The sequence below is a fragment of the Ursus americanus genome, chromosome 17, assembly GCF_024610735.1.
Source record: "Ursus americanus isolate L20-20 chromosome 17, mUrsAme1.1.p, whole genome shotgun sequence".
NCBI lineage: Eukaryota > Metazoa > Chordata > Mammalia > Carnivora > Ursidae > Ursus > Ursus americanus.
In genome coordinates, this window is record NC_142143.1 from 51,335,638 (window position 1) to 51,358,847 (window position 23,210).

Sequence of the window (23,210 nt, forward strand, 5' to 3'; positions counted from 1 at the left end):
TGAAAATGAGGCATTTTATTAATTTGGCAAAAACAGAAAACAGGTGCTTCTATTTCTTAATTCTATTTATATAGCATATAGCTACGTTTTATGTACGTAAGTATTTGGAGCATTTTAAATCAAGATAAGACCACAAGGGAAAAATATACATCCCATATCTCCTCTCTTATTACCCGAATTTTTTATTTCAATACTCACTTCCTTTAGAAAAATAAAATCAGCCCAATTAACTTTTGCACAGGTTGTATAAGGCAGCAACTAAGTGATGAGACTGTGTAGAGTTCAAATACAGACTCTTTCACTTGGAACCAGGGTGAACCTAAGTAAGTTATTTAACCTTCCTAAGGCTCGACTTCATCCCCTAACCAATGAGAATACAGTTATTGTTGAGGTTTAAATAAGAAACTTCCTAAGAAGTGCCAAAAACATAGTAAGTATTTCACAACGGCTAACTACTATGATAACTGTAACCATGAAGTCTCTAAAATTCCCACTTTAATTTTAATTTTTGCAAAACCTTTTGCTTAGAAAGCAAACTTGCTCTACTACAGTCAGACTTTTAAAAACTAAGACATACAGTAAGAAATTGTGACCCAATATACATGTATGTGTTGCTATTTTCTATTCTGATATTTTACGTTCCGTTCTTTTTACTCCCAAAATATGTAATGAACACCCATAGTCTTGAAACATTGCTCTAACTCAGTAACAAACTTTAGCCGTATACAAATTCAGTTCATTTACAATTTTAAGGTATATATCCAATGTATGCAGCTTTTTAAAGTATTAGTAAATTTAAACTATGCTGATTAAAATCTAGGTAAATTATAAACTTTTTGAAGCAGAGATCTTTATAAATTACCTATCTCCTTCACAAATTCTTACTTAGTACTTAATATGAGAACTCTGTAATGCTGTTTTGAATTCAGAAATTAAATCAGCTGATCTTCATATAATGAGTTAAAAATATTATTCGGTGAACTAATGTTCTAAAATAAGATTTCTGATTATATCATGCTTATAGATAATTTTTCTATAGAAATTAGCTAAGGAGAAAAAGGAAATATGTAACATTTACAAAAACTAGAAAACATTATCTGTCTGAAGTATTTTAAGAAGTAGCTTCTCATTTATACTCCAATTAGCTGAACATTTCAGACATTAGTTTTCGATTTAATTTTAACAGACTACCCTTGTTGAACAGATGATTCTTATTGTGCATTGTTTAATATTATGATTAGTGCAGTTTTATACATATTGAAAACTTTCAGTTGTTATTATGTAGAAATGTTTTATTTTCCTGAACATGTTCCACAAATCTAGAAATTCAAAAGTTAAGTAAATTATACATATTAATATAATAAAATGACATTTATATATGGAATTCTTAATATTTTAAGCATTCATTTTAGAAAGATGAGTTTACTAAACTGCACTGCAAACTTATAAACGTTCTAGGTAAATAAAGAGGGGGAAAACAGAAAATTCATACATAATATTCTATTTGGTAAAAACACGACGATTAACCAAGCACTGGGTATTGAAGAATGATGATGTTATTTCATGAAAAATACAGGCTTATAAGTATCTTCTGCTGTGAAACGGGTAAGTGGTGAAAGTCAAATATATTTATGAAAGTAAAAAGTAAATATTCTTATTTACTTTTAACCAAAGTATACTTAATGATTGATTTCAACAAAGAAAGCTATACATAAATTTGCTAATCTTTTTTCTTGCTGAGAAGTTCTGCATTAACTGCTATGTCTTCACTGTTTACATTTTCCAACAAGATCAATGTTATTACCACTAATCTCATTTTCCAATAACTTTAATTGAAAATAACTTTTAAAATTTTTATTTTGAGTTGTGATTTATCAAAAAATACTGTAATTCTGTTATTAAATCCATAATCACTTATTTAAAAAACATCTCATTCAACATATTCTTTTTAATTATATTATGTTTCATTCAACATATTCTTGATCTTAAATTAAAATGTGGCTTTTAAATACAACAAAAAATTTTTAATAAGCACTTAAATGTGTAGATACATAAATATATAAGTATATGTAGATATATAAATATACAGTGGGAGTTGGGTACATTTGTATTTGAGACTCTAATTTCCTAACCTACTCATTAAAATAGAAAAAAATCAATTTGACATAAAAATGCTAAGCCTATTACCTTGTCTAAGTAGCTACTGAGCTACTTTAATTTGCACTGAGTCCAGAGAATAAACAGGAAAAAAGGAAATAAAAAGTTTGCCATTTTCCATGTTAAGAAGGGGAAACATTACTATTACTATTATGGATTATCTATATTACATTACCTGAAAAAGTTTTCATTTAATCAAGTTTTTATTTTTATTTACAGTTCTACTTTATACTCAGGTTACAAACACACGTATTTTTTCAAATGCTCAAATAAAACAATAATTATTTGATTTTTTAAAAAAGTAAATAATAAACTCATCTAATAATGTTAAGTAGATCTAGACATGATAAATAATTCAACTCTAGGCTAAGATATATCATATCATGGTTGAAAATCTATAATGTTTAAGTATAAACCCTTAAAAAGGTTATCAGCCTTGCAGCATATAAGAAATAGAATTACAAGTAAATTTCTAGTAGCAATGGTTCAACAAAGAGACAGGATTTTGCATTACCTATTGTGTCAGCTTTGCTAAATCTTCGAGTTACAACATTGTTCATGTTTCCATTTTCACAGAGCTTCAATTCTGTGAGATATACTTCTACTTTGCAGTGCTTTACAAACATACCCTGTTCAACCACCTAAAAACCAAACAAATCAGTGTTAGCTATAGTTCAATATATTTCACTGTCTCTAACAGCAATATATTTCTCTAAGGAGGCTTTAGAAAAAAACTGCAGATCTCCAAAAAAAAAAAAAAACTATTAAAAACTGTCAATATGAAATTAGACATACTAGATAGTTGAAAAAGCCAGGAAATATTTGGAATATTTAACAGAACATGAATAATCATATTAAACATTAACAGATAGTTTGAAAAGGCATTCGACTCATCTATGAAGATATTTTGGTATACTATAAATAATGCATACATTCAGTATTTATAATGAGAAAGTTTACCCCCAATGTAAATACAGCTCTGATTGATGATCCAGACCTATTTCTAGCTTTTAGTCCTTGATCTCAAGCAGAAAACCTTTAAAAATGATACATTTTATAAAATTTCAGTTAGCAATAGCTAACTATGTTAAATCACTCTATATGTTAAAATAAATCTTTTAAAATAACTCCAAATTACTGCTGCCAAAATATTCAGCTACGGTCTGTAACTGATATGTTAGTTTTCCATCCTAAGATGACTTTGTTTGACCTTTAGATACACTCTTAGTAATTCTATGCAACAAATGGAAAAAAAAAAGCTGCTAAACATGCAAGCAACAAAGCAGGAAAAGAGAAAATATGTATATATTAGGGTCACCTTTTAAATAAGTGTATTTCCTTTTGATCTTCTAAAGGTTAACTGCAGGATTTCAGTCATGAATACTGTTTCTGAAAATAGTAATCAGCCTGATATGTGATACATTAGACAAATATGGCTAAAGGGAGGCTCCAAATAACTGCTGTAACTCACAAGCTTAGCATCAGTGCAGTAAAGGCCTTACAAATTTGTCTTTCACTTGCAGGGAAATTGTTTTAGCTCAAAAAATTCAAATGTAGTTTAGCTAACATTTAATATCCAATCCAACACTAATTTTTGTAATTCTTTGTCATTTATATTCTTTTAATTATACTTGTTATATTCACATTTCTAAAACAGTCAACAGCCTGCACCTTTCTAGCTCTTTATTAATTTTAAAAACTAATATATAGTCTCTTAACTAATGAAATTTGTTTTAAATCTCTTATGCTTATTTATTTTGAGGTTAAGAATGTAGCAAAAGATCACATGATGCTATATTTAAGTATAAAAACCAGAAATCAAATATTCCTGTCAATCAGAAATTTTTGCTCTGGGACTCAGTATCTGAGTAAGAATCCTAAAATAATATTAATACTAATCATTGATAGGTTGTAAAACTGATGTGCCTACAGGTCTCATTTTTAGGGGGAAAAATGGAATGATCAACAAGAGAGCAGGTAATGACATAACAAAACAGGATAAAATAACAAAAAAGAAAATCCGTCATTATTAGTTATATTGATATATGTTTCTAAATAAGCATAGTTTTCAGAAAATGAAGATTAATTTTCATAACACCAATAGATATTTTCCTGGAAAGAATCTAGTGATTTAACTATTAGAAAGTCATTATAAACAATGAAAACAAAACACCAAGATTATTTCAAAATCCACTTTATTGGGTTTCAGGATTTTTCTCACCATTTTTTTCCTTCTCTAACAATATCTTATATCATTAAAACCCTCATCATTAGTACTCAAGACACTACTATTATGTTCATAAGACATTTTACTACTTCCAAAAGCAGTGTATTAAAAAATCTGTTTTTTTTAAAGAAAATATGTTTGTCCTCCCAACTATTTTTATTTGAAAGAACCATATTATATGAATAATTAAAGCTTGAATACAGTAGCTCCACAGCAGAAAAAGTAATTAGTATATTTATGTATTAGTGTTATTACGGTTGTATATAGATTATTTATATAATATCTTCTTTGTATTTGTTTATATAAAGTCTACCACCTTATTAAAAATGCACTAAAAATAACCATTTAAAATAATGGCTATGAATGGCTTATAAAAAACAAGGTACAAAGTTATACTTACCTAATTATTATGACCATTAAAATACACATTTGAAATAAGACTGGAACATGAATATTCAGACATAATAGTTACGTTTCAGAATTAGAGGTTACTGCCAAAACATTTTTTCTAAGTGAATTATAGTGTTATATTATTATAAACAAAGAGCAAGCATAAGATGAAATCTGGCTTCTTGTCCAAAATTTAAAACCCTATATGGCTAAATAAAAATATTTCCATTAATTGATGGCCACAATGAAGGCAAAATCTTACTAAATTAGTGAGGGAAATACAAATTTATATTGAATTAAAATAAACAGAATTTCTGTTTGTTCATTTTGCTGTGAATATTAGAGAGCATTTTGTAGAAAGTCATGAAATATACTGATAAACCTAATGTAGTCTTTAAATTTGCATATGAAAGTTTCATAGAAACTTTTACTTAATACCAAGTGCTTACTTCTCTCCCTTCAGAAACAAAGTTATTTCTAAAGAAATCTGGTACTCTAAAACAATTTGATGGCATGGACTAATGGGACACAGTTACTATTATTGAGGAGTTAACTATATTCATTTTTGCAGCACTGAGTAATATGCTTACCAGTGGTAAAAAACAGACAAGTACAGAAGTATAACACAACTATGAAATCATAGGTGTTAATACATAACAAACAAATTCTACATGGAATATTACATCCAAAACTATTTCAGGATATATTTCTTCAAAAACAAGGACTCAGAACCACAATACCACATCACACCTAACAAAATTAAAACTAATCCCTTAATATCAACTATCCAGTCAATATTCAAATTGTCCGCGTCTCATTTTTATTGAATCAGGATCCAAATAAAGCCCATGCACTGCAACTGAATGATAAATCTCTAAAATGTCATTTAACTTTAAAGTCCACCATCTATCTTTTTATTCTTGCAATTTTTAGTAAGACTACTTCATAGATGATGTGATATATTCTAAATAAGATGCAAATAATATCTAGTTGCCCATCTTTTTGTGACGTTGGTAGGCATTAATTGACCAGGGCCAAGATCAGGGATGGGCCAACTATGACCCACAGGCTACATTTGATTTGCCATCTATTTTGGTAAATAACATTTTACTAAAACACAGTCATGCCCATTCATTTATATATCATTTATGGCTGTACCCAAAACAGCAGAGATGAATATTTTCCACAGAGACTGTCCTGGCTTATAAATATTTACTTTACAGAAAAAGTTTTGTGATACCCCCCCCCACCCCAGCATTATTTTATTTTTGATCAGTCTTGCCAGGACTCATGTTCGTATTACTGGTCTAACTTCACCATTTTTTGAGTCAACTTTGTTCATTTAATTTAGGTTTTTTTCTATTTTATTAACATCTATTTTTTATTATTATTTCTTGATTAGGCTTAATTTCCTTTTCCTCTCTTAACTTCTTGAGACAATAGATTTTGACTTTCTTCTTTTCCAACATATGCATTTAAGCTATCACATTCCTTGTAAGAATGGCTTTAGTCATTCTTTTATGTTGTATTTTTATTATCACTCAGTTTAAAATGTTTAATTTTACTTTGCATTTCTTGTTTGACCTAAGGATTACTTTAGAGGAATATTATTCCATTTCTAGATAGCTAGGAGACAATCTAGTTACCTTTTTGTTACTGACTTCTAAATTTCACTGGGGACAGAAAATATACTTAATTTCTATTATTAGAAATACAGTGGAATTTGCTTGATGGCCCAGCAAATGGTCAACTTTGGTAAAAATTCCACTTAAGAAGAATTTGTATTCTGCATTTACTAACGGCAATGCATGTCAATTAGGTCATGCTGCTTAATCGTGTTGTTCAAATCTGCTTCCAAGCTCAAATCATGTGGTTGTTGGCAGTCCTCAGATCCTCTCCAGCTGTTGGCAGAGAATTTAGCTCCTCATTATGTGAGTGCCTCTATATGCTGCCTGCATGGCAATATGGCTTCTTCATAGTGATTGATCCGAGAGAAAGAGAGAGAAAAACAGACAGACAGAGAGAGACAGAACACGTGCCAGCGCCAGCGTGCACAAGAGTATACAAAAGAGCACTCCCCACCAACATCTTTTAGAAACTAACCCCAGAAGTAACATATTATCACTTCCGTCATATTTTACTGGTCACACAGACTAATTCTGGTACAATGTGGGAGATTACACAAGAGTATGAATACCAGGAGATGGTGATTGCTGGGGAACATTTTGAGCATGGCTACCACAGTCCACTCTCTGGCTCCCAGCAAGTCAAAGTCCCTCCCCACAACATGTAAATTATATTCATTCACTCCCTGCAAAGCCCCCAATAGTATCATCCCATTATAACATTAGCTCCAAGTTCAGAAACTCGTCATTTATACCTGATCCAGGCACAGATAAGGATCCTTGGATATAGTTTCTTAAGCATCTTGAGTATAGCTCCTCTTTATCTATAATTCTGTGAACTACAGGATAAATTTTCTGTCCCACATACACTCAAAATAAAATGGCGGGGCATGCAGAAGATAATTTTTTAGATATTCCTGTTAAAACGGGCATGGGGGAAGAGGTCCATAGAAATTCTGAAATCCACTTGGGCAAATACTTAAAGTTCCTTGATTAGGGCTTATTCTGCCCTTACCTGAAAAGGAATCTTCACAACACTTGATTTTGCTTCCTAAATCATACTATTTTCATGAAAATTAGCACGTTTGCAGTTGAGTAAATTCTTAGTCTGCCTCCTGCTTGTAGAAGACTAGGAAACTTCTTTGATTTTACACTGTCTTTGTAGTTCAAGATGGTAGTGGTTCTTGAAAATACCATAGGTGTCCAGTGGATCTCACTGGAGTCTCATTCCATTAGACAAAAAGTCACATCCACAAATGCCCTCTAGATACGTCCTATCTTGGGTTTATACTGAGAAGACTGAAGGGCAATGCTCTTAAGCTTCTTAGAAGCCGTATTGTTCTTAGATATTGTTCTTTCATATTGAAAGGAAGTGTAAAGCCGTATTGTTCTTTCATATTGAAAGGAAGTGTAAAGTATACCCCAAAATTCTTTAAAGGGCTTTTTGTCTGAACAGTATTGTGACACACCACCTTTGACTTTTCTAAGGTCTTATAAAGAATTGTACCCGTGGCTTTAACTTTTGATCACGCTTTCTTGAGAGTGCCTTGAGTTTCATCTTTGCTTGGGAATATCTCATTCAGCATTGTTTGTCACCTGGAGAGGCCAGAAATCCTCAAAACTAGTAAGTGTTGGCTCCTTTTTAACAGCCCTTTCTTTAGTTTCTCTCTCCCTTCTTACATCTGATTATATGCAGCACAAGAAAAACAGGCAGTTTTGGCAGATCATTCAGCTTATCAGATATATTTTTTACCTTTCAATTTACTGCAGTTGACATGTTGCTTAACTTTCTGCTACCTTATAACAAAGATCACTTTCTTCTGGGTTCCAGTAAGATTTTCTTCACTTTCGCGTAAGTCCTCACTGGCAGCCTCCTCAAAGTCTAAAATTCTACAAACGGGGGAGCCTGGGTGGCTCGGTTGTTAAGCGTCTGCCTTCGGCTCAGGTCATGATCCCAGCATTCTGGGATCAGGCCCCGCACCAGGCTCCCTGCTCAGGGGGAAGCCTGCTTCTCCCTCTCCCACTCCCTCTGCTTGTGTTCCCTCTCTAGCAGCCTGTCAAATAAATAAATGAATAATCTTAAAAAAAATAATAAAATTCTACTAACAATTTATTCAAGGCACCTTAGGCTTTCACTAATAATCTTACAGGTTCTTACAACTTCGACCCCCTGCCTGGTTCCAAAGCCACCACCACAGTTCAAATTTTGTTAAGGCAGCACACTACTTCCAGGTACCAAAATTAGTTATCAGTTTTCTATTGCTGCATAATAAATCACCCCAAAACTCAGCAACTTAACAGAGTAAACATTATTTCACATAGTTGCTGAGGGTCAAGAATGTGGAGCAGCATAGCTGGGTTGTTCTGGCTTGGGGTCTCTTGAAAGACTGCTGTCAAGCTGTGGGTGGGCTGGGGCCTCAACTATCTGAAAGCAGAATGAGACTGGAGGATTCATTTCCAAGCTCACTCACATGGTTGTTAGCAGGCCTCCATTTCTCTCTACTGGTCAAGGATCTCAGTTTCTTACCATGTGAGCCCTGCCACAGGCTGCCTGAGTATGCAGTTGAATCCCCCAGACTGAGAAATGAGAGAGAGCAAGAGGGCGTGTGCACCCAAGTGTGAGCCAAGGTGTCTTTTATAATCTGATCTTATCTATTTTAATGAGGTACAACTGACATATAACATTAATTTCAGGTGTAAAACATAATGATTCAATATTTGTCTATGCTGTGAAATGATCACCAAAGTTTAGTTAACGTCTATCATCCTATTACAAAATTTTCTTCTTGTGATGAGAACTTTTAAGATCCACTCTTACTCTTAGCAACTTTCAAAAATGCAATACAGTATTGTTAGATATATATTTACATCCCCATGACTTACCTATTTTATAACTGGAAGTTTGTACCTTTTGACTCCCTTTACCCTAAAATCTGATCTTGAAAGTGATATACCTACTGTAACTTCTGCTATATGTTGCTGGCCACAGGAGACTACCCAAGGATGAGGATGTAAGGAGGAGCTCACTGGAGGTTACATAGGAGGCTACTATCTTAACTTACGTGCAAATATTACGTATTTTAAATTTATGCATATATTCATCCCAGTAAGAAATTACTACCATTTTAAGTAGTCTGCCTTAACATTTATTCACAATATTTACTGTTGTCAATCTACATTTTCTTCTGTGTCTCCAAGCTTCCACATGGAATAATTTCCTTCCATTCTGAAGACTGTTTTGTATTTCCTTTAGTGCAGGTCGGCTAGAAACAAATTCTATTAATTTGTTTATCTGAAAATAGCTTTTTTCACCACCTAAAGGATCCTTTCTGAAGAATCCTTCCCTTGGATACAGAATTCTAAGTTGGCAGTTATTTTCTTTCATCATGTTGAAGATGGTTGGTTATTTTTCAGCTTTCATGTCTCTTGAGAAATCATTTTTTTTATTCTTACTTTAAAGGTAATCGACTTTTTTTGGGGGGGCTACTATTAGGAGTATCGTTTTGCCTTATTGGGTATGGTTTTTTGTTTGTATTTTTTTTTTTTTTAGCATGAGTTTCACAGCATTTCTTGATATATAGCATGTCACCTTTCATTAGTTTTTAGAAAATTCTCAGCTATTAACTCCAGTGTTACTTCTACCCTATTTTGACTTCCCTCTCCTTCTAAGAGCCCACTTATATGTATATTAAAATTATGCCCCGTCTCCAAGGGTCTTTGCTTATTTCTGTACATTCCATCCTTCAGTCTCTCTAAGTTTTAGTCTAATATTTTCTACTGATGTTATTTAGTTTACAAATTTTCTCTTTGGTTCTATTTAGTGTTTTACTCAAAACACTGAGTATTGACTTAATTTTTTCATATTATTTTAGAATTAGAGAATTACATTTGGATCTTAATAATTTTGGAATTATATTTGGTTCTTAACAGTTCTGTCCTTCAACTATCTTCTTTTTTTTAAACATAATAAGCACAGTATTTTAAAGTTTCTGTCTGATAACTCCACTATCTGGATTCCTTATGGGTCTGTTTCTACTGTCTATTGTTTCTTGTGGATTTCTACTGTCTACTGTTTCTCCACTGTATTTCTTGTTCATTTAATATTCATTTTTGCCTGTTTTGTTGTTGTTTTAACTGAGTGCCTGACACTATAAGCAAAATATTTTAGAGATGATCCAGAGAGATGGTTAAGTACATTGTTTCTGCATCACATCTACCAATCCTAGGTTCCTGAACTCAATCAGAGATTTGTAAAATTCAAAGTTGGGCTTCAGACCCTAAAAAACAGTCACTCTTAAGTAAATTTCATTGTCATAAGAGTCACATGGGGGCAAAGTAAAGGTGGAAATTCCCAGACTTACTAAATTTTGGAGGAAGACACAATTTAATAAAAACTCTGGATAATTTTATGTACACTAAAGCTTAAATATTATCTTACAGGTTGAATAAATTCAAACTATCTTATTAAAAATAAATGATGGCCTCCTAACAGAGAAACTTTTTTTCTCTCTACTTGTGTGAAGTTTTCATGGTTTTTATTTATTTATTTACTTATTTTAATTTGCTATTAGACACAGATTTGAAGAAATTCTAACACGGCCTCTTTCAAAAAGTAATGCCAATGAAGCTGTTGGTTGGTCTGTTTACCACACCAAATACCTGTACTGTATAATATGCTACTTTTATTAAGAAAAAAAAAAGTATATCATTAAGGTTAAAGTAATACAGGTGAGCATATCTGAAGATATTCCAGGCACAGATTTTCCTCTATCCCCGGAATAAAGTTCTTCTTCTAAACAGCTTTAGAGCTAAACAATCTATATTTCAATTGATCAAAACATTCAATTCTCTAACGTATAATTTGCTTATAACAGTGGCTAGCAAATAGTAAATCCTCTATAGATATTAGCTGTTGTTATTATTATACAGTGTAAAAGTAACATTTTGACGGTCTTTTTCTCCTAGATAATTCCTGAGACTTCATAAGTCACTAAATCAACAATAAAATGTGAACCTTTCAAGAAAAGTATTTTTATTCACTTATTCTAAATATGTACCTTTCGTGCTATCGGTTCCTGACCTTCCATCAATGTGTACCAGCTGACAAGTTTATTCCAGCCCTCAGTTGGCAATAGAATGTAATCCAATTCATCAATAAGATGTTCCTTAAGTGACTGGGCATCACCATCTGCAAAAGAAAAAAGTAAACTCATTAAATAAAAAGAAACAATAGTACGTATATCTAAATACTTTAGTGTAAAAATCATAAATTAAACTCAGAGACTAATTTAAGTATTTAAATGAGTTCTGAAGAAAGCTCTGTAGAAGTTCACATATAAATCTACATATTCCAAAATAAACTGTTGCTTTAAAAAGATTCAGTGTGTACCAGTAGTCAATGAACAATGTTTAAAGACATAATTTTTTATTATGCTCTTAAAATACCAAGGGAACTGAAAGAAGACTATTTCCCAAATATTTAAAGTAGGAGATCCCTCACATGGTAACAGTGGTCATTCTTGTATTAGCTGATGAAGGAAATTCAGATGCAAATCAATAACCTTTTACAATGACTCCAAAGCACATGGGCTGGGAACCATGATGGAAATCACAAAAGGGCATCTTGTGAAACAAATCATCATTCCAGAAGGCCCACGATCTAGATTCCTCCTAAAATCTAAAGTGGAGGTAGTTGTTCAGATGTAGTTCTAATTCTATAATCATTTTCAAAATTCTGGTTAAATTAAAAATTTAGTGCAGGGCAGGCCAGAGATCTAGAAGCAATACCATAAGTTATACCTACATGACAGTCCTAATCTGAGACTCATTTATTATTATCTGGTCCTTTTCCCTGAATTTCTAAAGTACAGAAACAGATATAATTCACTGAGTTATATAAAACATAAAGAAGATATTCTCAATTTGAGTCAGACTTAAATTAATACACATGGGAAGCGAAATTGTTCTCAGTAGCATCTCAATAATGAGAACACACTATTCTTAATTAGACCTAACAATATAAATCAAGAAGCAGAAAAAATTCTGAAAGGATTGAAAGTTATTTATCCCATCTAGGATCAATCAATGGTCACAGAATTACACTAAACTTTTTTTAAAAAATATTTTATTTATTCGAGAGAGAGAGAACACAAGCAGCATGAGAGGCAGAGGGAGAGGGAGAAGCAGACTCCTCACTGAGCTGGGAGCCCCACACAAGCTCGATCCCAGGACGTGGAGATCATGACCTGAGCCGAAGGCAGATGCTTAACCACCTGAGCCACCCAGCACCCCAAATTACACTAAACTTTGAGAAAACTTTCATACAGAGCAGAAATGATAAAACTCTGAACTGTATAATACAAACCTCAATAGCAGATACAAACTAAGCGTTAATTTTTAACACATTTTCAGAGCCTGCTGAAGGTGAAAGAAACTTACACATTCTAAACCCCTATATGCATCATATTCTAAGAGACATATTACAGTAAACAGCCGTGTTATCTCAGTCAGTTCTCAAAACAATCTTATCAGATAGGTATCTCCATTTTAGATCAGAAAATATTTTTAGGGGCGCCTGGGTGGCACAGCGGTTGGGCGTCTGCCTTCGGCTCAGGGCGTGATCCCGGAGTTATGGGATCGAGCCCCACATCAGGCTCTTCCGCTATGAGCCTGCTTCTTCCTCTCCCACTCCCCCTGCTTGTATTCCCTCTCTCTCTGGCTGTCTCTATCTCTGTCGAATAAATAATAAAATCTTTAAAAAAAAAATATTTTTAGAGAAACTGAGTAACTTGCCCAAGATCATACATGCAGAAAATTGAAGGTACTGTGAAAAGTGTTACTAGGAAACACTGCTATCTCAGGTGACTTTTCTAAACAATATTATGAGGTAGATATCTCCAAATTAATTAGTTAACAGATTCAGGCATTGATTAACTTGCCGAAGGTTACACGTACAGATTACAGAAACTGGATTCAAATACAAATTGGTTTACTCTAACATCCATTTTCTTCCTACTATTAACGGACTGCCTTGAAGAAAACATAGGAATGGGGCGCCTGGGTGGCACAGCGGTTAAGCGTCTGCCTTCAGCTCAGGGCGTGATCCCAGCGTTCTGGGATCGAGTCCCACATCAGGTTCCTCCGTTATGAGCCTCCTTCTTCCTCTCCCACTCCCCCTGCTTGTGTTCCCTCTCTCGCTGGCTGTCTCTACCTCTGTCAAATAAATAAATAAAATCTCAAAAAAAAAAAAAAAAGAAGAAAAGAAAACTTAGGAAAAGAAAGAAGAGTTTAAAAATTAAGACTTTTATGCTGTTTTCCACAATAATTTAAGAGTCTGGGTAAATGATTTTATTATGTATCAGAATCCAATAGTAATTTCATATCTCATGGACAAAATAAAACAATTTCTTTTTAAGGAAGGAAAATACCCCTAAGCGAAACACAGAAAAACTGGTATTTGTTACTTCTGCATTTATTGATATATGATTGATATACAATAAACTGCACATATTTAAAGTGAACTATTTGGTAAGTTCTGACAGAGCAATACAAATGTGAAACCATCACCACAACCACAATGATGGATATATCCATCCCCCTCAAAAGTTTCCTAGTAGTCCTTTGCAATCTCTCCTTCCTGTCCATCCAGGTCTACTGTCCTATCCCCAGAAAATCACTTATCTGTATTTTGCAACTATAGACTAATGTGCATTTTGTACAATTACATATGAAAATTATGTCTGGATGAATGAATGAAGAAGATGGGATACAGACACACACATGTGTGCACACACACAATGGATATTATACAGCCATCAAAAATTGAAATCTTGCCATTTGCAATGACGTCGATGGAACTACAGGGTATTATGCTAAGTGAAATAAGTCAATCAGAGAAAGACAATTATCATATGATCTCATTGATATGTGGAATTTAAGAAACAGAGGATCATAGGGAAAGAGAGAAAAAATAAAACAAGACGAAACCAGAGAGGGACACAAACCAGAAGAGACTCCTAATCATAGGAAACAAACTGAGGGTTGCTGGAGGGGAGGTGGGTGGGGGGACGGGGTAACTGGATGATGGACATTAAGGAGGGCATGTGATGTAATGAGCACTGGTATCATGTAAGACTGATGAATCACAGGCCTGCACCTCAGAAACCAATAATACATTAAATGTTAACTAACTGAATTTAAATGTTTTTTTTTTTAATTTTTAAAAATAAAATCTAATTTGTCTGAAAAAAAAAGAAAATTATGTCTGCTTTCTGTTACTACAGGCATTTTCTTGCATCTTATATAAAAATTAGATGCACTGTTTTTGTTTGGCTTCCATTACACTGCATAATCATCTTGAGTCATCGTTGTTTTTACCTATCAATACTTCATTCCTTTCAACTGCTGTGTAGGATTTCATTATACGAATATACTGTAATTTGGTTATCCATTCAGCTATTGATAGGCATTTGGGGTTGCTTCCAATTTTTTCTATTACAAGCAACACTACTATGAACATTTGTGTATAAGTATTCACATATAGATATACACTCTCATTTCTTTTGGGAAAATATGTAGGAGTGGAATGACTGGTTCCCATAGTAAACGTATGTTTAGCTTTTTGAGAAATTTCCTGATTATTTCATTTCCAAAAACAGTGTATGAAAGCACCACTTGTTTCATATCCTTGTCAACACTTGGTATCGGTCATACACTTAAATTTTAATCATTTTGATACACATACAGTAGTACTTCATTGTGGTTTTAAGCCTCATTTCTCTAATGACTAATGATGCTGAGTATCTCTGCAGTTAATGCAGTTTTTGAAAATCCATTTTCTTTGGTGAAGCATTTGTTCAAATCTTTTGTCATTTTCCACTAGGTTTTATGTTATCTTAATATAGTTTTGAGAATTCTTTATTCTGCATACAAGTCTCTTATCAACTAGGCGATCTGCAAATATTTTCCCCACACTGCGGTTTGTCTTTTAATTCTTTTAACAGTATCATTTATTACTGATCAAACACAATTAATGGCGTAAAGTTCATTCTTTTATCAATTGTGCTTTTTGTATCACATTTAAGAAATCTCCCTAACACAACGTCACAAAGATTTTTTCCTATTTTTTTCCTGTAAGTTTTATAGTTTATGTGATCTGTCTTAAGTTTATTTCATATATGATGCCACATATGGATCAAAATTCAGCTTTTTATCTTTTCTTCCAACAGATACCTAATGCTCAAGCAGCATTTGCTTAAAAGACTATCCTCTCTCCACTGAAATCGTCTTACATCTTTGCCTAAAATCAATTGACCACATATATGTGGATCGACTTTTGTATTCTCTTATCTGTTCAATTGATTCTTACCTCACACTACATACAAATATTAACTTTAATTTGCTCAAAGTCATAAATGTAACAGCTAAAACTATAAAACTCTTAGAAGAAAGCATAGGTATAAATCTTGTATGACCCTGGATTAGGTGATGCATTCTGACACCACAACCACAAGTATCCAAAGAAAAAAAATAAATTGGACTTAGAATTAAAAACTGTGCTTCAAAGATACCATCAAGAAAGTAAAAGATAATCTACAGAATGGCAGATAATTGTTGGAAATCGTGTATCAGATAAGGGACTAGTATCCAGAATATATAAATAACACTTGAAACATAAGAATACAAAGATAAGTATTTCAATTAAAAAGAACAGGATCAGAATAGACATTTCTCCAAAAAAGATATATAAGCAGCACAGATAAGATACTTAACATCATTAATCACTAGGGAGATACAAATCAAAACAATGAGATACCATTTCATAGGCAGTAGGATGGCCATAATGAAAGGACAATGTGTTGAGAAGGATATGGAGAAATTGGAACCTTCATATATTGCTGGTGAAAATGTAAAATAGTGTAACTATTTCAGAAAACAGGCTAACAATTCCTTAAATAGTTAAATATAGAGTAACTAACCTAGTAATTGCACATCTAAGTACGTACCCATGAGAAATGAAAATATATAACTACACAAAAATTTGTATGTGAAAATGTTCACAGCATCATTAGCCAGAAAGTGAAAACAGCTCAAATGTCCATCAGTTGATAAATGGATAAATTAAATGTGGTATATCCATACAATGGAAAATTATTCATCCATAAAAAGGAATGAAGTACTGACTCATGCTACATGGATGACCCTTGAAAACTTTGTGTTAGGTGAAAGAATTCAAATGTTAAAGGCTCCATACTGTATGATTCCACTTAGATGAAATGTCTAAAATAGGTAAATCCAGAGACAGAAGGTAAATTAGTGGTTGTTGAGGGTTTTAAGAGGGGATACGGAGTGACTGCTAATGGGTACAAAGTTTCTTTCTGGTGTGATGAAAATATTGTGGCATTAGATGGTGGAGATGGCTGTACAACTCTGTGAATATACTAAAAACCACTGAATTGTATAATTTAAAAGGATAAATTTTATGATAGGTAAATTCAATCTCAACTGTTTTTTCTATCTCAATTTTTTAGATACCTACCAGAAATGTAATTTGGAACTGTGCTGAATCTATAGTTTGAGGGGGGAAATTTAACAATATTGAGTCTTCAGATCCACCAACTGGATCTCTCTATATAAGTTTTAATTTCTATCAGCAATGCCTTCTAGGTTTCAGTGTATAGGTCTTGCACATATTTTGTCAGATTTATCCATATATTTTTTGATGTATTTTTAAAATTTCTATTCACATTAGTTCATTGTTAGCATATAAAAATACAATTGGGTTTTTAAATAAAGATCTTATATTCCATAAACCAATCTCATTTATTAGTCCTTAGAAACTTTATTTTTTAAAGATTTTATTTATTTGAGAAAGTGTGTGTGAGAGAGTGTGCACAAGCAGGGGGTAGGGGCAGAAGGAGAGGGAGAATCAGACTCCCCGTTCAGCAGAGAGCAAGATGCAGGGCTTGATTCCAGAACACTGAGATCATGACCTGAGCCGAAGGCAGATGCTTGACTAAGCTACCCCGGTACCCCTAGAAGTTTTTTGTTTTTGTTTTTTGTTTTTTAGATTCAATCTAATTTTCTACATGGACATGGTTGTCTATGAATAAAGCAGATTTATTACTTCCTCCTATATAATCTGTATGCTTTTTATCTCTTTCTCTTGCCTTACCGCATTGGGTAGAGCACCTCCAATAATGCCAGCTGAAGAGCTGAGTGGACACCCTTGCCTTTTTCATGTCACCTGTATGTTTTTCATAGATGCCCATTATGAGAATGAGGACGTTTCTATTTTACTCTTTTATCTTACACGATATGTTATCTTTTAAATATATATTTCTATACGACACATATACCCTTTTCATTGTTGGACTTGATTTACTAAACTTCTGTTCAGACAAGATATTTGTCTAGTGTTTTCTTGAAATGTCTCTGTAAGATCTTGGTATCAAGGTAGATGGTTTCATAGCATGAGTTGGGAAATACTATCTCCCAATTTTCTGGAGGAGTTTTGTAAAATAGGTATTATTTTTCCCTTAAATATTTGGTGGAATTCACCAGTGGCGCTATTTGGATCTGATGTTTTCTTTGTGAAAAATCTTAAACAACTTCTGTACTTAATATAGGGCTATTCAGGCAATCTATTCTTTTGGAATGAGCTTTGGTATTTTCAACTTTTCACCTAATTTGTTGAATTTAATGGCATAAAGTTCATAATATTCCATAATATTGTCCTTTTAATATTTGTGGATTCCATACTGATATTATCTCTCTTGTATTCCTAATATTGGTAACTGTGTCTTTCCTCTTTTTCTTGTGATCAAACTAGATATGGATCAATTTTATTATTTTCACAAAGAACCAGTTTATTTATTTTTTTTATAATTGACACATATTATATTCATTTTGAGAAGAACCAGCTTTTGGGTTCATTGATTTTCTCTATTTTTTTCGTCTCTCTTTAATTTCTGTTCTGAACTTATTTTTCTTCTTTACTTTCTTGTTTACTTTAGGTTTAATTTGTTCTTCCTTAGTTTCTTAAAAACGAACATCATTGATTTGAGACTCTCATTTTACTTATATACTCATGTATTATAAATTATATAGTAATAGAACCACTCCAGCTTTCTTTTGATTAGTGTTAGCACACGTATTACTTTCCTATTTGCTGCATAACAAACTAATGTAGGGGCCGAAAACAATACATTTAAAAAAAAAATATTTTGAGAGAGAGAGAGAGGTGGGGGGCAGAGGGAGAGGGAGAAAGTGTCTTAAGCAGACTCTGCACTGAGCACAGGAGCCGAACACAGGACTTGATCTCACAACCCTGAGATCACAACCTCAGCCGAAACCTAGAGTTGGACATTTAGCCAACTGCACCACTCAGGCACCCCAAAACCAATATTTATTTATAATATCACAATTTTGTGGGTTACAAGTTCAGGTGGGCTCAACTGGATCCTCTACTTAGGGCTCATAAGGCAGAAATCAAGATGTAAGAATCTGCTTCCAAGTCCATCCAGATTGTTGGCAGAATTCAGTTTTTCATGGTGCCAGGTCTGAGGTGGTCTGTTTCCTTGCTGGCTGTGGGCCATGTCTTTCTCTGTTCCTAGAGGATGCCTGCCTTCCTTGTCACATGGTCTCTTCCATTTTCAGATCAGCAATGATGTACTAAGTACTTCCCATGCTTTAAATCTCTGACTTCTGCCACCAGCCAGAAGTCTGCTTTTAGAGGGCATTTGTGATTAGATTAAAACCACTGGGATAATCTCCCTTTGCCATACAACATAAATAATCATGGGAATGATATCTCATCCTATTCACAGGCTCTACCCCTATTCAAAGGGGGAGATGATTATATAAGAGTCATTGGGATCGGTCTTAGAATTCTGCTTACCATAACGTGGCATACCTTTTTAAATTTCTTTTAATCCATTTGTATCTTTATATTAAAAGGGGGGGCTTTTGTGTAGACAGTGCATAATTATGTCTTTTTTTTTTTTAAGATTTTATTTATTTACTTGTCAGAGAGAGAGAGAGAGATAAAGAAAGCGTGTACAAGCAGAAAGAGCGGCAGGCAGAGGGAGAAGCAGGCTCCCTGCTGAGCAGGGAGCCGGATGCAGAACTCGATCCCAGGACCCTGGGATCATGATCTGGGCTGAAGGCAGAAGCTTAACCAATGGAGCCACCAGGCGTCCCCATAATTATGTCTTATTTTTTATCCAATCTCTACCTCTAATTGGGGGTATTTACACTGAATGTGATTATTCATAAAGAATAATTTAAATCTACCATCTTGCTGTTTTGTATTTGTTTCATTTGTTCGTTTTTTCTACTTAAACATTTTTTTTAAACACTGACATTTCTCCTCATTATGCATCATATTTTTCTGCTTCTTTGCATGCCAGGTAATATTTGGTTGGATCCAAGACATTACAAATTTTATCTTGTTGGTTGGATGCTGGATATTTTTGTATTCCTCTAAGTATTTTTGCATTTTGTTCTAAGACGTAAAGTTTGACGCTTTCAGATGAGAAGGACAGGAGGATTAATTTTGCCCATTTACAGTGGCAAAACTGTTCTCAGTAGTATACTCCATGAATTATGGTTGGAATTATGGTTTTCCACTCTAACTGCTATGAACACGTTATTCTTGGTCCTAAATGAGCCCTAATGATTGTTCCCTCTAATTCTTTTGGGTGGGTCTTTCCCCGGCCTTGGGCAGCCCCCTCACATGAATGAGCTTGATCAACACTCAGCTGAAGCCTTGAGAGAGACCCTCTGTATATCTCTAGGTGTCTTGCTGTCTCCTCTGCCTCTTTTTGCTCATCATTCCTATCTGGTATTCTGCCCTGGAAACTCTGGTGGTGTGGGTTTCCCTGGACTCCAAACTTTTTCCTCACCTAAGGGAGACTGCCAGGCTCTACATGGGTTTCCTCTTCTGTGCCTTGTCCTGAACATTCTATCAATGCAGTAAGCTGAGGCAATCATACAGCTTACCTCATTTGTTTCCTATCTCTCAAGGATCACTGTTCTTTGTTGCCTGGTATCCAATGTTTTAAGAACCATTATTTTATATATTCTGTCAAGGTTTTAGTTTGCTCAGGTGGAAGAGTAAATCTTGTCCCTCATACTCCATCTTCACCAGAAATAGAAGTTCTGGTACTTATGTTTTATTCTCTTCAAATGTAATGAGAGGTATAGAAGACTGTTAAGTAGTGAGGGTTGTAGAAGAGTGATGCAAAATTCCAAGAACTTAAACATGTATCAATGCTCCCCAACTTAAAAAAGTCACGTGTCCATTAGGAAAAACAATAACAATACAGCATTTCCCCCAAATAATAAGATAGCGCTTTCTAACTTACATTCTTTACTTAAAGGGTTAAACAATAATAAACTTTTCTTATATAGTAAATGGAAAAATGTGTCATGATACAGAGTAATAACTAATTATGATAGAATAATCTGAGTTCATTAAGTCAAATCTATAACACAAAGAAAATTTTCTAATTTATTTACATGAACATTTTCCATATTACATATACTGACTATAACATACTCAAATGAACACATTTACAACCTGACTAAAGAAAGGAAATAATGACCTTTGAGAAGTCCAGAGTTATCAATGGGTCCAGGATATACATTTTGATCTCCCATCTGGTATTTGTCCCAACTGTCAAAGCCAACATATTTTTTCCACTGTTTGAACCAGCGACTATCGACTAGGTACCTAAAAAAAGAAAAGAAATCAGTAAAGTAAATACCTGTAACTATATGAATAGCAGAGAAGCTACCTGTATTTGATATTTCATTTTATATTGAAGTACATAACTACCTGAAAGGATTATTGAGAGTAACTGTAATCTGACTTACAATCTGGAAAAACATTTCACTTATATAGAGTGTTATTGCTATTTTTCTATAAATATCTACTATTTGAGAATAAGTATTGACATACACATTAAAAAAAATCCTTAACAGCACCTCTTAGAAAAATGCACTAGCTATTCCATAAAATATCTGACAACTGGACAAAAATTCAAATGGGAATCATAAGAATGAATCAAAACAAAATTTTAAAGCACAACATGGTAAAATATAAAGAAATATGAAAATGGTTCTTTTGCAAAAAACTTACAAATAGAGTATGTTTATTTTATATATTTTACTCTATCTTTTTGGGGATAAGGAAAGTGGATTATTAAAGGTTTACAAGACTGATTATAATAATCGTAGCAACAGATTTTTTAAAACTTTAGCTTCTTTACCAACAAAAGTTAATAACAACAATATTACCTCCATCTATTTCTCATAAAATCTGCTGGGGCAAGCAGGACAGGTTTTTTGTTGTTGTTGTTGTTTGTTTTTTTTATAATAATGTTTTTTTATTATATTATGTTAGTCACCATACAGTACATCCCTGGTTTTTGATGTAAAGTTCGATGATTTGTTAGTTGCGTATAACACCCAGTGCACCATGCAATACGTGCCCTCCTTACTACCCATCACCAGCCTATCCCATTCCCCCACCCAGAACAGGTTTTTTTGATTGGTTTCAAAAGTGTGGTACACCAAGCACCGTAAGCATTACTGAAACTACATTCATCTTATTTTCAAGTACCTACTAACTGAGTTCTCATCAGATGACCAGTGACAGAAAAAGTAAAATAATGGTGCTCTAGTAAAGAAAGCTCATACACCTAAAAAATTTTACAAATTTATTTTGACTACATTATACCCATTATGAAATACTGCTTTGCCACGGGCTCATAATTATTTTAAATTCTTTTCCAGAAACACTTCCCCACACTTAACCAGGTTCAATAACAAAATCAAAAGTAAAGGTTAACAAGATGTTTAAAGCCCACATGTGTACTAACGTAGGTAAACCAGGTTTTTTTGGAGATCATTCTAATGTACCTGTGCTTACTATACACAGCACTAAGTACAGGAATGAAATCCTACAGTTATACAGTTTATACAGTTATTTATAAACTGAAAATGTCTGAAGCAAAGGCACCAATCTAACAAACTCCCACAATTCCCAGAGAATATTCATCAGCAGTTTAATTCCCTTAATGCGGGTACTGCAGAATTATCTAGACACTAGTATTCCGAACCTACTGTCAAGATTATGTAACTGAAAGCCCCCAAATTGTAGAATTTGAGACTTCTGAAGAAAAAAAGTTCAGAGACTAAGTTTTTAAGAAAACCCTATTTCTAAAATAAAGAGATTAAACCAGCAATAACTTTACATATTAAATAAAGAAAATTATATTTATCACAAACTAAAAGTTTTTTAGACTCCCTCTTGTGATTTAAACAAAATATTCAGACATTTCATTTGCTTTCTTTGCAAATTAATGTCACACTATGTGGCCTTTCCTCTGTTTCATCTATTTTTGTTTTTATCATTGTGCCAGTTTCATAGTATCTTTATTACTTTAATCTTGATTTTTTTTTTTTTTTAGGGCAAGTTCCCCCAACTTGGTGTTGTTGCAAATTGCCTTAACTATTCTTGGCCATTTGTTCTTCCACGTGAATTTTAGAGTCAGTTTATCAAGTTCCACAAAAAATACAATTAAGATTTTGACTGGAATTGCACTGAATTTATCAATTAACAGTAATACTATAAATAACAATATGATTTATAAAACTGACATTAAAACGATTTGGGAAATACTATCAAAATTCTATTTATATTTATTTAATATATATTTCTAAAAGATGGGTTTTAGCTCCCAAAGTATTTAATAAATCCTTTACTGTATGATAGAGGTTTGTGCTAGGTAGTATTCATCTGTTGC

The 23,210-nt window shown here is 33.3% G+C and overlaps 1 protein-coding gene across 4 annotated transcripts in view; it reads right to left on the minus strand.

Moving 5' to 3' along the window:
- USP15 (ubiquitin specific peptidase 15) overlaps nucleotides 1-23,210 on the minus strand; it is a 113,315-nt gene that overhangs the window by 71,481 nt on the left and 18,624 nt on the right. For 3 of the 4 annotated variants that reach the window (XM_045789689.2, XM_045789688.2, XM_087869004.1), the window contains exons 2-4: nucleotides 21,006-21,133; nucleotides 11,457-11,587; nucleotides 2,672-2,798 (exon numbers count right to left, since the gene is read on the minus strand). In XM_045789689.2, the coding sequence (XP_045645645.1) occupies nucleotides 2,672-2,798; nucleotides 11,457-11,587; nucleotides 21,006-21,133 (386 nt within the window). Of the gene's footprint in view, nucleotides 1-2,671; nucleotides 2,799-3,475; nucleotides 3,712-11,456; nucleotides 11,588-21,005; nucleotides 21,134-23,210 lie in introns of those variants that run through there. The other variant, XM_087869005.1, reaches the window with a different exon arrangement.